This window comes from Falco punctatus (genome assembly GCF_963210335.1).
Source record: "Falco punctatus genome assembly, chromosome: 6".
Classification (NCBI taxonomy): Eukaryota; Metazoa; Chordata; class Aves; order Falconiformes; family Falconidae; genus Falco; species Falco punctatus.
In genome coordinates, this window is record NC_137585.1 from 44,439,278 (window position 1) to 44,456,649 (window position 17,372).

Below are 17,372 nucleotides of genomic sequence, written 5' to 3' on the forward strand. Positions count from 1 at the left end.
AACAAAATGGCCAAGTTCCCCTGAGAAATTTCATGAGGGCTTTTTGTTTTCTTTTTTTTTTTCCTAATTTTTTTTAAATATCATGCATTCAACTGGAATAATCCCAAGGAATAATGATTACACCAAGATTTTACACAGAACTGCATTCCTGTTGACAGCATCAACAACACTGCTCAGTTTCACACTTTGGCTACCAGGAACCTCATAAAATCTTGTGCAAGCAAGCACTGTATTCCTCCCAAGCATTTCTGTCTGTTGGTTGCTTGTGAAACTTTAGCAAAACGATGAAAAATAAAAACACAAATCAAAGTGGGCAAGAAAAAAAATACAGATTGTAAAAGTAGACAGAGATGGAAGCATGAAATAATTATGCTGATAATGCAAATGTATTACAGTTTTATTTTTTCATAGCACTGGATTTAAAATTTCATATGGAAAAAACAATCATTTTCTTCTATAGTGCACGTATGCTAGGAAAAACACCCAACTCAGACTTGAGCATAAAGACTGCTAATCTCCCTCCAAACAGACAGAAAGCACTGCAAAACCAACTCTGCATTGCTCCTAAAATCCCTGTATCATATGATTTTATGTATTGTGAATTTTGACTACCAAGAATGTTTACAAATAGTTAACAAAGGTTAAAGCCAGAATTTAGAAGCTTCCAAGAATTATGACTAATTCCTATCCTTAACTGAAAATACTAGTATCTCAAAACACCAGAAGGTTCTGCAAACCGTCTGCCAGAATTAGGCATACCTTAAAGAAAAACTGATTCCAGAACTGGAATGCAAATCTCAAGATCAAGTTAGAGGAAAAATATTGATAAATACATCTTGAAAAAAAGCCTACTGAAAGGCTTTAGAAATAAACCAGGCAGGCAGCGTTAACATGGGCTTACCAATGTAACACATATTCCCTGCTACCACTTGTAAAGTGCATAAGCTTGAACCTGAAGACTCTAATTTTGGGACGTACTCATGTTCTCTCTCATAACACTTTCCACATAGCACAGAGGTTGGTAGAAGCACATGTACAGGAAAATGACAGTATAGTGGCAATGTTCTAAACCTGTCATCTTAGTGTAATATGCTAGCATGGTAGACGGGGGAAATGGGATTAAATGGTGGATCAGGAAACACTAGTGAGAAAGAAAAGCTACAAAAGTGGTATTGATATAATCCTTCCCCCATAATTTGAGCACAGTTTTTATCACATACTACCAAGCAGTGGAGAACATTGGTTTCTGTAAGCTCAGAAACTGTGTTCAATACAAACCTTAAGCTGTCCTTCTAGCTCTTCAGTTTTCTGTTCTAAATAAAGACTCTTCTCTTTGTATTCTTTAAGATTGGCTTCCAGCTGAGCACAGTATTCCTGCTTGTCATTCAGCTTAGCTGTAACCTGATCCAACTGAACGCTGACCTTATTCAACTCCTAAGGTAAAATAAAAATACAAGGGTTGTCAGTTTTTAAATAACTAAAAGGAATTACTAATGTCGTATATGCTTTTAAATGATCTGAAGTATTCAAATAAAAAAGGAAAATAATGTTTCTTTTTTATTCTGAGCGGCAGGAAATTGAGAGAGAAAACACACACGTGCACAAATTCTCTCTGTTGAACAGACAAAATTTCTTTTAAAGCCTCCATATTCCTCTCAAAACTTTATAGGCTGTAGGTTAAATCTTAACAAAGGTGGCTTAAGTTATAAACGGAAGAGGAATTATACGTAATAAACATGCTAGATCCTGCAGTTAGTACAACAGTAACTAGAAAGTAATACTACAAAACCTTGGAGAAAATTTATGCTGTATTCATGAAATGAAGCACCATCAAAGACGAAAGCCAAAAGATGGGCACAGTCCTCCACATACAAGAGATGATTTCAAATGATCTGGTTCAACACAAAACAACGTAATTTCTGCAGAAGACATGAACACATTCACCTAATAACCACTATGATAACAGCTACATCAAAGCTCATTGCTCTCCAACCATGCTGATTTAATCATTAATTATTTAATAGTTGCAAAAAAAGGTCTTCTGTTTATATCAATTAATTACATTCCCACGCCCAAAAATGGTGCTATGTTAGCATCTGCTGGATGTTTCCATGAAGACCGCAGCAGCACTGATTCTAACAATGCAGTATTTGATACAGCAGCCAATGGAATGCTTCACTAGGATTAACAGACATTAAAACATGCAATTTTAACAATAGTCTTTTGGGTTTTTGTATCAGTTAGCATACAGATAATTACTTCTGAATACAGGCATCTGATTCTGAATTTATCTGAATCTGCAGTAAGAGTTAAAACTTGTTTTCACTTGTACCCAGTGCATTGTACCTTTTCTTCATAACATACAGGTGAGAATTTAATTATACCCCAACAGAACAGTTTAGATTCTGAACCATAATGTTACAGCAAGGAGGGGATTCCCAAGTATATTCTTTACACTGCAAAATTTACCTGGTCCAGATTACAGCAAAAAAACCTGAATACATATCATTTAGTTAAAATAGCCTAAAGGATGATTTCCAAATGCATATTCACATGTTTATATAGTTTGTAAACAACTATTCTTAGGTTTTTAGGTAACATAGAAACTTCATGTTTATATGTTGCTCATAACCTGTTGCTTATCTTGCAGTGCGTGCTGAGCAGTGTCCAGATGATTCTGAAGATCCGCCCTTTGAGCAACTTTTGATGCTTCTGCTGAAAGTAGCAATTCAGTCTTTGCCTTTACCTGAAAAGATAAGTTGTATTTCATTAGAACATCTATTTTACTGTAGCTCATTTTAATTTTTTTTATACTCATCAGTAAGTTTAATAGTAAAATCAGTAGTTTTCATGTGCTAGTGTTAAAAAAAAAAAAAAAAAAAAAAAGGAGGGGGAAACGGGAAGAAATACTTTCAGGGTTTAGACAATTATCAGGATTTTAAGTCACTGTCAGTTCTTTGAGCTAAAAAAAAATACATAAAACCAAAAAAAAACCCCATCAGTTTCACTCATCTTCTATTCTAGGAAAAGATTTTTACTTACTAACAAGGAACAATGTGATACACTTAGTGCATTCACACAGATGCATACCTTGATAACCTCAAACTACATGCACATTTAAGGGTCTCCAAAATTTTTAAAAGCAGAAAGAACAAGAAACAACAAAAATATGCTTCCACATGCATACCATCTTTCTCTGCTCCTACCTGCCTGTTAGGGAGCAACCTCCCTTCTTTCCAAAACACCCACCAAACAAAGTCTAGAAGGTGGGTATGAATGGTGTGGGTGCAGAGTGGCAATATTCAGGGTCACTTGTTACTGTGATTTACTATTTTTCTCCCTAATAGAAATGCTACTTCTCTAAGACTATAAGGAAGCTCATTTTGCCTTAAAAACCAGTTGCAATAGTCCATAGATGATTCAGTTCTAGCTCTAATGTCTTGCTGAAAAAACAGCCCAGACACTGTAGTGAAACCCAGTAAAAACATCACAAAGCTACATCAGATGTTCCTAGACCTGTTTGGAAATTGAGTAACACTAATTCAAAAGACGCCACAATGTATTAATCCAGCAACAACAGTACTAGCTGCTCCAAGTGCACTGATGCAAGAACTTCTGTTCAAATGTCATTTTTTCTTTGGGAAAGCTGAACATAATTAGCTTTTAGCTTAAGGAGCACTTCATAGTAGGAGAGTCCGCATTGTTTCCATACCAGGAAATTCCCTTGTTTGGTAAATTAAACTGACAACAAGGTAGCCCACAGCTTTTTTGTTTGTTTTTGACAAAACACATAAGCATAGGAAATTTCTAGGTAACAAGAAGATCTTAGTGACTTTACAGACTTTCACTCTGGAGCACAGAATCCAAGACTGGTAAGAGCAGGGCTTTGGATGTCTAATCATTACAAATACAGTAAGAGATGCTTGAGGACAAGAGTTTCCGCAACTCAGTTATGAACTCGGGGGGGGGGTGGGGGGGTGGGGTGTTAATTAACAAAAAAATAATACAGAAAAAAAAATACAACAAAAAAAACCCAACACTTGCCATCTATTGCTATTCTGAATCCAGTTACATTTTCCTCAGTTTTATCTGCCTTATTCTACTTCATTCATTTGTTAGTAGAGACATGCAATTTTTCTCAAATGGTCTTGTATGTTCTCTGGAGAGAATACAAAAAGCACAAGCAGGATTTACCATCACCACACAGTATAGAGTTACCTGTACATCAAGTTGTGATACTTTCTCTTTACTTTCATTTAGCTGGCTGGTTAGTTCAGTGATGTTTGCCTCCAGGGAAAGCACGCGGTCTTGAGCAGCTCTTAGATGAGCCTTTTGCTCCTGCACTTGCTCATGCAAATTCTCTTGGGCTTGTTTATGACTTTCTGATTGATTCTTCAGCTTCTCTGTCAGCTGAGTTACCTGCAGTGAAAAAAACGAGGTATATAGAAGGCTGGAACAGCATGTCCAGGGAAGTCACAAACCTGTGTCTTATCGTGGCTCTGGAGACTCACCACCACCACATTCTTTTTCTGAACTATTACAGTAAAGCTATATTGTACACAATACCAGAGTTTAAATAGGTTACCAGTTGAAAATGGAAGCAAAAGGAATCGTCAACTTGGTCTTATTGTAACAAAACCAAAATACTACGGAGACAACAAATGCAGGCTAAACTGAATTTTGGTGTTGAAAGTGGGAATTAAACCTCTTTTCAAAATAATAAAACCAAACATGTATCTGTATCCAAAAATTATTTGTAAGCACATATTACTAGCATATGTACATATGAAACATCTAGGAATTCCTGTCCCTATATGCTGACAGCAAGGAAGTCACCAAAACTCAAGTCCTGTGAAATTTACAGTAAGATCTTTAAAGTAAGTAACAAAGAAACAGAAGAGTACATTAAAGATTAGTGTCATATCTGATGAGATAGGAGAAAAGGAAACAAGATTCAATAATGAGAATTAAAGCATAGAGAAAAGTCTCCAAGTTCTTACCTGTATTTGCAATGCATGGTTTTTCTCTTGCAGCTGGTTAAGAACTGCAGTTTCTCCTTCACCAGCTTGAATTTTGGCATATAAGTCCTCTCTTTCTTTTTCTAGCAGTGAGATGTTTTCCTTGCTTTTTTGAAGCAAAGCCTCAAGATTTTGAATTTTTTGGTCCTTATCTCCAATTTGTCGTAGTACTTGCTCCAAATCATTCTAGAAATTTGCATAATAGCTTCCTTAATTATAAGGACCTTAGAAGTTACTCCTAACGCATAAAATGTTGGATAAATTTATTAAACATTTTCTGTATATTCTGTTCTAGATTTACAAGTTAATTTATTGAAACTAGTATAAGTCATGCAAGTCACCTTTACAGAGAAAACATGTTCAAAATAATGAAATCCTTAAATATACTTTCACATGAGGATACGTGTTACCTGGGCTTCTCGTAGTTTTGCTGTAGTATTTTGCTGAAGTGTCTGCTGCTCCTGGTACTGCTGTTTTGCCTTATCTAATTGATGCTGCAATTCTGTGGAATTTGCTACTTTTTCCTTTAGCTGAAAAAAAAACCAAAAACCAAACCAGACTAATGAATGAACAATCACCATTCAGTATGCCAACAGTGCTCTATGTTCAATCTAATGCTGAAAGATTTTAGTCTAAAAAAGAGTATTTGAAAACTGGTATAAATATAAAAGTGTGTAATGCTAGTTAAAGCATCAAAATCTAACCAAAGCATTCATTACTATTAATAGGTGAGATTCTCTATCACAAGCGAGAACTATAAAACTATCAGATATATATGGATGGAATTTAGCTCTCAAAAATCTAAAACATGAGATTTTTAGTGTGTTTTTTTTCCAACAGCTGTTAAGATGTAACATGACTGATGACATAGATACCTGTAAAATAACATTATTATCACTATTATTAGCAGTTTTAGTAACAACTTCAGTTTAGCAGTGTCTGCAGTGCTGTACTGGTCAAGGCTTTGCAAATTAGCTACAGAAAAGCTTTAAAGCTTTGACAACGTACCACTCAGGTATTTGGCCAATCCCCATACAGTCAGCAGAAAATCAGCAACATATACAAGATGCTCATTAACACAAATCAAAATTAATAAAACAAGTGTTTTCTGCCCATCCACCCCACACTGGTTATTAACTATCAATGACCTGCTTTGCCATGTTCATTTTTATTTCATGTAGGGCTTTATCTCAAAAATAGCTACACACAAAACTTCACCCACATGGGCTTAGGTGCTCCTACATCTTATAAAAAAGATTCTTAAACAAAGCTCACAAGTGCAAAATGTACATCTTTTGTTTATCTGTAAAGCATCATGAACATACATGCGTCCGATAAGCATTTAGCCTTACAAAAATCTGTAATGCAAGTGGCATTTTCGCAGATTTTGATAATTTTACCACTTTAACAGCATTAGTCAAATGAAATTCCCATAAGGACAAACTTTATAAACTGCAGCTTCACCACAAGTGTATGTACAGACTACTATCAGAACCAGAACAAACTAGAGTCTGCATAAAAGCCCCTACCTGTTCTTCAGCACGAGAAAGTTTTAACTGCAGATCAGCCACCTGCTGCTCTTTGTCCATCAGTTTCTCACTAGACAGCTGCCTCTGCTCCTTGAGCCGCCCGTGTGCTTCCCCTAGCTGACGCTCTGTTTCTAGAAGTTTACTGTGCAACTGAAAAAAAAGTTATCCATGTTTTAGTCATTCTTTAGCCCATAGTACTGTATTTTAGATCCGCTTTGTCAAATGTTTACCCTAAGTTTTCATAATCTGGAGTAAAACAACTACATGAGCTCCTGAAGTCATGTATGTATTATCATACACCTCAGAAACACAAATCATGTTTAAGAACAGCCTCAACTGCAAAGGCATGAACAAATATTCAAAAAAGTAAGTTGGAGGGACCCAGAAATATCCTAATTTCTCTACAGAAGCCCCTCAATATGAGTTACAGAGACTTAGTAGAAACACAAAGAGGGCAATCCTTCTAAGACATAAGGACTATCGTGTAAACTAGTGATGCTTACAGCAATCTCAGCTTATACAGCACACACCTTCACAATATGTAGATCCAGTGGCTGAAGCACCATGCCTTTACCTGCTCCGCTGGCTCCCACAATATACTGCTCTGCATTGCTAGAATACTCTAAGGGTGTAATTTTTAGCTTGTCCTGGCTGCATCAATGGCATTCATTCCCTGCAGACCAGAGATGCATGAACCTTCGATGCAGAGTACATAGTAGCTTTGGTGGCTTATAGTCCAGCAGCGCAGTAAGTAGGGGGATGAGCTCTTCCAGCTGGATATAAGCTTGCCTCATGATTTTTTCAGTCAACAAAAGCAGTACCGCACCATCTTCAGTGTTCAAAGATGGCCTTTTACAACTCACTGTTCTAAAAAGCTCTCTCCATAAAATCAACTTTTCTTCTACTCGAAACTGTCACTACAGGTCCTGGGCTACCTCCTGCCTACTTCTACATGAACACATTCACAGATACACAAATGAACTTTCAACTCAATGCAAAAAAAAAAAAAAAAAAAAGAGACTGGATCAGACCTTGCAGCACAGCAAGAACTTTCCATAGGTATCAGGATAAACGAAGCCTACTTCCCTATGAATTTATGTCCAAGACCCTTAAACCCTTCACATTTTAACTCCAGGTACTCCCTTCAGTATCCCTAAACCTTTCTCAAGCTTTCCTCAAATCCCTAATATCTAGGCAAAAGGCAGCACAACCTTGCTGCTCACTGCAAGCTACCACTTGTTGACCAGCTGTCTGTCTAGCAGGACGGAAAAAAGAACAGTGCTTTTGGTAACATTACATCTTCCCCCCAGGCACTGAGGGCGTGAGGCATGAATATAAGTCTCTCTCCTTTACCCAGCTGCCTGTTTCCACAATAATTTAACACTGAAGAGCCTAATGCTGAAGACCTTTGGGCCACCTGTTACAATCTGGCTGAAGTTATCAAACAATGCAAATGATACAGGGGACAGAGACCAAGAACCAAATGTGCCTACGTCTTATTTTCTTAGGAAACCAAGCTAAATTATTTGTTTATATGTCCACAACCACAAAACCTGTGAATGAAAAGCTGTTCGGCATGTGGCCGAGATGCCAACTGCTAACTGTGACCGCACAGTTAAGAGAGGTAGAAGAGGGCGGACACAGTGAGGAAAAAGACCATAATCTCTTCTCCAGTAATCAAGAACATTTGTCTTTTTTCCACAGGAACCGCTAAATTATTAATACTTCCTCCTGACTAAAAATACAAACAAGAGTGGCAGGAAAAAAATTAATGAAGAAAGGGTGCAACAAGATAACTATTGTAACTATTCATGGGTAACCTGATACTGGGAAAGAATATTTGGAAAGGGGAAAAATCAGCAAACAGCATTTTACAAAAGTCACTTTTACAGGCACAGTTAAGAATTTTTCAAGGACTTTAAGATTGACTTTAAGTAAACAGAACCATAAAATCCAGGATTAACCAATGTTTCAGACAACAAAAATCACAAAATAACATTTAGACTTTCAAAGATACAATAAAGTAGATTCAAATTCTCTCAACAACCATATTTATCAGCAGTTAACATTTCTTCAAGACTGAGGGAGCCCGTATTTTCTTGTGTTACCCTCTTCCTACTGTTGCGCAGAACCAACATTATCACTGAAGTTTCCTTCCATTGAAAAGATCACTTCCTTTATAACACTCAAACTCTAAAATACACTAATTTAACCAGGCATGCATCTGTTCAAATCAATTTTGAGAAGATGGCAAAGATTCTTTGAAATTGTGGTTTGACTAAACAACTACATATATGCCATCATAAGCAGCATCCATTTTGTCAACACAAGCTATGGGACTACATCCATAAAATGGTAATTCCATTAAACTATTAAGTGAATATGAGAAATTTAGTCTTTTCATGACAATAGTAACCTAACCCTTATTTGGAAGGAGAGAGAGGAAGAGAAGTTTTTGCTTGGCTTCAATTTTATTTTATGCCGTGTATGAAGGGCTTTTTTTCCTCCTCCACTATTCTTTTACAATACAATTCCAAAACACATCCTGAGATCCAGCGGCTTGTTCAGGTTTCCTTGCTTAGATTGTCTTTATCCCCAATGGTCTTTATCCCCAATATCCAGAGAATATGTGATGCCTCCTTTGTCTTTCATAGTAATTAATTCAGCAATGTTTTATTCGCCTTCCTCCTCCTTCACTTGCCCACCCCAAATATTCTTCTTGAAAATGCCCTTTCAGGCTGAAGCCAGATTTCAGCTCAACCTCTTGGCTGTGCTTCAGAAGCTTGCATACATGTTGCCTAGGCAGACTGAGGCAGTTTACCAAGTGAGGATTCCTAAGCAGATAACTAATATAATTATCTCCCCTCCCCCTGACAAAAGACTGATGGGAGAAGGAAAGTCATTCTGGGGATGTAATACATACATAATGAAGTTTTGCCAAGCCACAGTTCTTCCAAGATAAGCTATACATGCACAGCTTGCAACTTCATCTATTTCAGACTTGAAAAAGGGTTGAAAATTGATAAACGCTCACTTTAAAATGACAATGCTTCAGTGAGAGATTAAAATTAAGTCAGTCATACTGGGAAAAAAAAAAACAGATTATTTTTCCCATCTTAGGGCTGGACACGATTCCTGATGCACAAATATTTCTCCATTACATTACAATGAGAACACGTTACTCCCCAAGACACTAGATATAACAAAGTTCAACCAGCCTCAAATTTCAATAAGCTCAATGTTAAATGGAAGTCCAGCTTCCATAACCCATTGGAATCAGTAGAACTATATGTAAAAAGTGCAGGGATGTATGCTCGGGGTGTTCTCACAGCAATCAGCAATATACAGAGGAGGTGTTTGTGGAGAGACACAAAGGAAGCGATATTAAGACTTCACATTACCCCTGCTTTTCACACTAGGTATTCTCTACTGTATTCACTATTCAACTTTAAAGCAAATGGAGCATTATTCAGTTCTAATGCAAAACGAAGAGTCACTTTTCTCAAACTTCCTACAGAGTATTAAAATTTCTACTAGAAGTGAAACTACTTCTGATACTCTACTGGAATTTGTTTTTCTCATAATCTAAATTCATTATAGCTTCAGCTACCATACTGAACCGGAATAAATAACCTTGCTGACTTCTTAGAATTTGTGTATTACCATATTTGTCATGGAAACTCAATATTCTGGGTTGTCCTCTAACTTTACAATATTTTCCTTATTTCAGGGAATGTCCCAACAAAAAAAGGGGAGGGAAAAAATTGTAGGATGAGGGAAGACTTCATTTAACACTGTAAGAGAAAAAGAGTAGACAAAAACCTGTCTCAGATCAGCTAAACCCTTTTTTATTCATGCACCAAAAAAAGTAAAATCAGAACATGAGATATAAGCTACAAAGTTTATGTTCATTCAACCGTAATTTTTAAAACTGTAATTATAAAGATAGTTTTAAAAAGAGCTCCAGATACGAAAATAAGTAAGATATTTACCTCTCAGAAAAAGTAGAATTATACTACAGACAGACAGATATTACATTAACCTTTCCAGAAACAAAAATGTGAAAAGGCAGTTATAAAACTGTAGATCTTGCTGAGTTTGATTGTGACCTAGAGGCTACAGCTATCCTCATCTGGCACTGACAGAAGTTTGGACCTACTAAAAAGATTCAGATGTAACAACAAATACCGAAGAATTTTTGCACTCTTATCACAGCCTCTTCTTTTTGCCTGTTCTTTTCTTTACTTCTCTAAGGGGAAGAATTGATTGTATTTCATTCTCTGCAGCGTCAGGAAGTATACTTGTTTATTCAAATACCGGCTAGCATTGTATTTACTCAAATACAAGCGCTGGTTAATTACTGCCCTTCAATAAGGAAATGCAAGTGCACATGCATGAAAAATATGTATGCACAGTTTAAAAAACCCTAACAGGATGGTTTAAGGAACCATCCCAACAGGATGGTCTAGGAAGCTTAAGGAACCTTACCTGACTGAGCTCGCTTTGGAGTTGCAGGCCATGCTGCTCTTTTTCCTCCCTCTGCTGCTGCAGCTGTTTACATTCCGCCTTGAGATGCTGGTACTTCATCTCTACTTCAGACAGCTCTTCTTTAAGTTTCTGGCTCACTTCCCCCTTCTCACCTAGCTCTGTCTGTAATCTCTGTATCGAGGCTTCAGATACAGACAGCTTTGCCTGAAGCTGTTGGCAGTCCAGGTCCTTCTGGTGAAAGCTTGCCTGCACATTCTTCTTACTCACAGATACTTCATTGTGTTTTTCTTCTAGCTGGGTGTAGTCCTGTTCCTTCTTCAGCAGCTTCTCAGTCAGACTCTACGAAGAGAGTTAGAGTTACACAGCAATTCAAGTGCAATCCTGCTTACAGCTGTTCAATGCATTATTCAAACCTCTTCTCAAGAGTTGATGCGGAACACTGAACAACTTGCTCAAAAACATCATTAAAGACAACACTGACCTCTGTTTTGTACTACACAATTCTGGATCCCATACAGCACACAGTTTCAACTGGAAATACTGTTTTTCATACTCTCACATAAATCTACTTCCTATCACTGAGAACACCAGAGAAACTCTATTTCTTTATCCTGAAGACTAGTTTGCTTTCCCTGAACATTCAAGTTCTAACCTATTACAAATGCATTTGCTTGTGGAATTGTTGAAATAGTAATCTGAGTTATCAGTATACAGAAGAAGTTTTCAACTATCAACTCCTTTAAACAATTCCCTAAGCAACAACATTTGTGGTTTAATTCCCACCTAATCCAGTACAGTCATCATGCTGGCCATTTTTAGAAGGATCCTAATTTTGCCCTGTCACTAGCATGCTCTGCTATCCAAATTACGGAAGAGAACCCATGAAAATTAAGAAAATCTGTGATGTTGATAAATCACAGAATGAAACACTCATGATTAAACCTTCATTTTAGAAGATGGTGTTTTTACATTTAATTCATACCATCTAATTTCCTTGCACACAAATCACCTCAAAGAGGATAGCTGTTTTGAGCTTGAAAACATTGAAAATTGGGATTCCCGAAAGCAAAGGCATGAACATTGCTGAGTGTCAGATTTTAATTACCACATTAATGACAGTAAATATTGCAGGGTCTAAGGTCACAGTATCAAATTTACATGCTGAGACAAATACTGGGGAAAAAATTATTTACAGGTCATTTTCAACCATTACATACTGATTTTTATCAATTTCATGAAGTAATAAAAATTATACTCAAATAAAAATTAAATTATCTTAATGAAAGATACAACTCCAGAAAGTTTGGGTATTCCCCCAAGCTGAACTGAGGCACTAACTAGAGTTTCAGAGATCTCCAAGCATGATGAAGAAGCCGTAAGATCCATTTCAGTTTTCCAGTGGCACTTTTTGAAGCACAGAAACACGGTTGCATGGAGGCCCTGGTCATCATCTAACCCAGGTAATTAATTCCATCTTCTTGAAATGTACTAGCAGGTTCCATTTATTGCAGCATCTTACTGATACCTATCTCAGTGAACACTACTATGCACACCTTTTAAATGCTTGCGTACTTCTGGCAGTTTCAGTAAATACTATATTCTCTAGTGACCCTTTCAATTAAAATACAGAAAAATAAAGAACACTTCCAGCGTGTCCAGCTAGAAAATATGCCAAGACTGAGGTTAGCCTTATATATCAAAACTTTAGAGTTCTGCAACTCTGGAACAACACTGTTTCAACGATAAGATAGATAGTGCTGCAATTCTAGCTATGCTGGGCATCTTAAAAGTATACTTCTTCGCAGTATCCAGAGATGAAACCTGCTTTGCCAGAAGAAAAAGCTGTAAAATCATTCCGGTAAGTTGAACACTTAAACGGTTTTTTTCTTTACAGATTTTAACAAAGGATGACTATATTGGTTATATATATATATATATATACACACACATATATATAAACCATACATAGACTTCCATTTTTCAATTGTGATAAAATAAACAGAAGAAGCTATTAAAAAAAGAGCTGTTAGAAAGCAAGGAATCTTGCAAACGAGAACTCTAGCAGTCCAGCAACCCATGTGAGAGCAAATATAAATAAAGCCCTAAGTGTTTGTTTAAGAAAATACATACTTTCTAAATGTCCTGGTTTCAGCTAGGATAGAGTTAATTTTCTTCTTAGTAGTTAGTACAGTGCTGTGTTTTGGCTCTGATGTGAGAACAAGGTTGACAGGACACTGATGTTTTTAGTCTTTGTTGGGTGATGTTTATACTAAATCAAGGACTCTTCAGTTCCTTGGGCCCTGCCAGCCAGAGGGCTGAGGGGGCACGGGAAATTGGGAGGGGACACAGCCAGGACAGGTGACCCAAGCTAGCCAAAGAGGTATTCCACACCATACGACGTCATGCTGAGTATAAGAACTGGGTGAAGAAGGAAGGTGCGGACATTTGGCATTACGGCGTTTGTCTTCCCAAGTAGCCATTGCACATGCTGGAGCCCTGCTTCCCTGGGGATGGCTGAACCCCTGCCTGCCCATGGGAAGTGGTGAATGAATTCTTTCCTTTGCTTTGCTTGTGTGCGCGGCTTCTGCTTTACCTATTAAATTGTTCTTATCTCAACCCTTGAATTTTACATTCCTTTCCGATTCTCCTTCCCATTCCCCTGGGTGGGGGGAGCGAGCGACTAGCTGCACGGTGCTGGGTTGCCGGCCAGGGTTAAACCATGACACCAAAGCACACAACTTAGCCAAAAATTCCAGCTCAAGACTAAAGTTTGGCTACTGAATTCTAGCCCTGAAGTAGTGTATTTTGAAATGTTTCTTGAAAAATAAAACAACCTGTTGCTGTTACAGGAATAGAGCACATAAAGAACATGCTGAGGCCAAGTGCCATCTTTACCCCCCTGAGGTCAGTGGCAAGGCTACCACTGCTTTTAGAGTATGTTTCACCCTCAGATTATAGAAGAAAGTTCCAATTCCTTTTTCATTAAAGAGAAACGACCAGGCATGATCATTAACATTCATAATGAATCATGTTCCTGAAATACCAACACACCACAGAAACTTTTTCATCATAACCGGGCAAGACAGAGCTCAGGTATTGCTCTTACTACTACTCCATAATCGGATCCAGACATCTCACGTAGAACTGCTATGTGCTGTTTTATGAAGAGTCAGTGCAGGGCACTAACAAAAAGGGGGCCAGGGGGCAGGGAGAAAGAGAAACAGTTACTGTTGTCTTGAAGCAGACTGAGGCTCTGGAAAGCTTTCAGGAACACTATGTCAAAAAAGAAGCAAAGCTTCTTCACCATTACCTTACAAACTAACCAAAGGACAGCCTAGAGCAGCAGCTACACACAGTTCGAGATGCTGTTCCTCATCCTGCACTATTCTTCTCTCTTCCTCCCTGGTCTGATGATCAATACAGCAACGAATACCAGCGCGTAAAGCCACTGCCCCTGACAGCTGAACACCCTCTGCAGTCACGGAGGGCCAAAGAGAGCTGCAAACTGCTACTGTTGCTTTCACGAGAGAAGAACTGGGTTTGCCTGACAGACTGCTGCCTCCATGTGTGACTGAAGCCCAGGAGTAAATTCAAGGCCACAGAGCTGCCAAGCTGTGGTCATTCAGGTCACATCAGAGGAGCCAGCAGTGTTCCCTACCTGGACGCACATCCCAGCTGCATCCCAGACATATAAAGGGATATGTGGGCAAACACAAGCCACCTCTCTTCCCCAAGTCTTGATTTCCACAGAAAAGGAAGAGGGAAGGACAGTATGTTACAGAACTCGGCAAAAAGCCCTGAGCCTTGAAAGCTCACTAGATACAAGAGGCAACATCACACTGATCCCTTCTTTTATAACTGCTCCTTGGGAAAATACCTGTAATACATGTTAGTAGTGACAGTGGCCAGATATTAAAGAACAGACTCTGTGGTAGTTGATCAAATTTCAGAATAGTTGTCAATAGAAGGTTAGAAACGAAGCATTTTTCCCTGTAGATAATCCGTCACCATTTTTCTAAAAAAAAAAAAAAAACAAACAAAAACCCCCACATGCAATTGGTTTAGAATTACAGCAAGCCTTACACTTCAGGGAATACACTGCTTTTACACATTAGGTCTCTTCTGGGCTACAGGCCATGACTGGCCTCTACAAGGCAAGCCAAGCCCCATAATTACAGCACTTTATAAATGAAGGAAAGACAGTTCCTGCTGGTCTCAGAAAACTGATCCTATCTACTTATCATCTGCTTTTCTCAGTATAGCTCCTGAAAATACAAGAAACAGCTTGCTTGCTTGAGGTTGTACATAAGCTTGAAAAACTCTGCGTCAGTGCACAGAAATATCTTCCCACATTGCAATGGAATTATAAATGGATATACATATCAAAATGCAATATATTCCATTCTGCGTTAACGGCTCCTCCTTCCTCCATGACAGCATCTTCAAGGATGGCAAACTGTTCAAAGTAGGAGCAGTTTCTGTTATTTGGGAAGCTAGTCTTACCTTTTCCAGTTCTAGATCCAAGTCCTCCAGGGCCAAGATTCCTTGGCTAGCATACCATTCTTATGGATATCACCTTTCAAAAAGCTGCATAAAGAGGTGGCTGTAAACTGCTTCAAGTCACTGAAACTGAAAGAGGAAAAGTAGCTTGCTGCCACTTCTCTTCTTCCTATTCCAAGTGGTGTTTGGCATTAACCTGACATAGCAGAGGACTCTCTCTTGAAGTATGGTTATCTTATGCATCAATCTGTTTCACTCACATTGTTAATGGAACAGCAATATATTCAGACAAGGGCTCCATACTGTATAGCAATAACTGCCAAAAGCCTGATTCACTGTTGCTGGTCTGTGGAAAAGCGCAGCATGACAATTCTCACCATTTCAGTTCTGCACCTGATTTAACAAGCCAAACCAAGAGTCGTCCTACTAAAGGCAAGTTTAATTTACCAACTTTTAATTGCACCTTCTTACATTCTTTGAAAATGCTGCTTTAATACTAGATTACATTAAAGAAACACTGTTAGGTCTCTGCCCTTTCCAATTTTCCAAGATTGACAAGGTTGCTGGTAAATACACATATGTAGTGTGTACAGCTTATATACAGTGTTACATATACATGCCACAAAAAGCAGCATGCATCTTTCTCCTTGTCTCCTTTCTGCCTGACCTCTATTTATTACCCCACAAGGTATGCTTTCTTAATGCAAATACAAAACTCAGCAAGCTCAAAGAGCTTTGACAAAAGCTCTCAAGGAATACTTACAAGCTAAGAAGCTTCTGGAGTTTATTTCCATTTTCTATCATTCATTACTCTGATAAGCGGCCAGAAAATATGATAGGAGTACCATCTAAAAGCTAAGAAACTGCAAAACCAATGAAGAGAGCTCAAAATGTCTTCTGAGTTATGATTCTTAGGCAAACGTAATATTTAAAAGGGTACTGCTTTTTTCTTTTAATGTGTGAGGTGGCAATACTGCTTAATGACAGTAAGCAGAAACTGTCGCAATTAGAAATCTGCAACCATAACAACCCTGAAGATTTCAGTTGTAACATAGCAATGATCAATAAAACACAGCATTTGCTTGTACATTATGATATCCCTCATGTTAACCAAAATGGCAAAGGAATTCTCAACTTCTGCCACACCAAGAAGTGCTTTGTTAGTCTTCAGTGCTTCCCAAGGCAACATGTGATGTGTTTCCATTTTAATGTGAGCTAACAAGCATAGGAAATAACAGCATTCTCACCTGGTTTTTCTGTTCTAGCTCTTTGACTGAACTTTTAAGTTTTTGCAGCTCTTGAACATACACAGCTACCTCCTGAGGTCCTTTGGCAAGTTCAGCTCTTAACTGGTTAATAGTAGCCTGAACAAACAGAAAAATCCACATTAAAAACAAACCTTTGCATGTATAACCCAACAAAAGCAAGATGTTTGGTAGCAAAATAAAAAGCATCTTGTATACAAATAAACAGCTTAAGAAAAAAAGTCATCTGCAAACTAATCTCAGAGCACCATCAGCTACAGAAGCACCACTGAGCATTATTTCCCAGCTTCCTGGCTGAGATTCATTCATGTCTTATTTCAGAAGACAAAAATTGGCCCCAGTCCAATAGAAAATGTCAGATAGAGCCCACACCGATAAAAATCACAACAGGTTATCCTTTAATCATTATCACAGTTCTAGCTTCAGGTGAAACCCTCCCAAGTCACCACAGTTACACAGCCAAAATCTTTGCCTCCCTGATAAGGAAAGCATACTGGAAAAGGCACTGGAAGTGAGTCTGGCATGTGATGCAAACTTGGTGTGTGGCTTTGGGACACATCAACCCTGCAGGT

At 38.0% G+C, this 17,372-nt stretch overlaps 1 protein-coding gene across 2 annotated transcripts in view; it reads right to left on the reverse strand.

Moving 5' to 3' along the window:
- Window positions 1-17,372, reverse strand: part of EEA1 (early endosome antigen 1) — an 85,635-nt gene that overhangs the window by 25,130 nt on the left and 43,133 nt on the right. For both annotated transcript variants that reach the window (XM_080393328.1, XM_080393327.1), the window contains 8 exons: window positions 16,783-16,899; window positions 11,036-11,374; window positions 6,548-6,697; window positions 5,429-5,548; window positions 5,001-5,204; window positions 4,219-4,419; window positions 2,633-2,746; window positions 1,279-1,434 (listed from right to left, as the gene is read on the reverse strand). In XM_080393328.1, coding sequence (XP_080249454.1) covers window positions 1,279-1,434; window positions 2,633-2,746; window positions 4,219-4,419; window positions 5,001-5,204; window positions 5,429-5,548; window positions 6,548-6,697; window positions 11,036-11,374; window positions 16,783-16,899 — 1,401 coding nt within the window. The remainder of the gene's footprint in view (window positions 1-1,278; window positions 1,435-2,632; window positions 2,747-4,218; window positions 4,420-5,000; window positions 5,205-5,428; window positions 5,549-6,547; window positions 6,698-11,035; window positions 11,375-16,782; window positions 16,900-17,372) is intronic.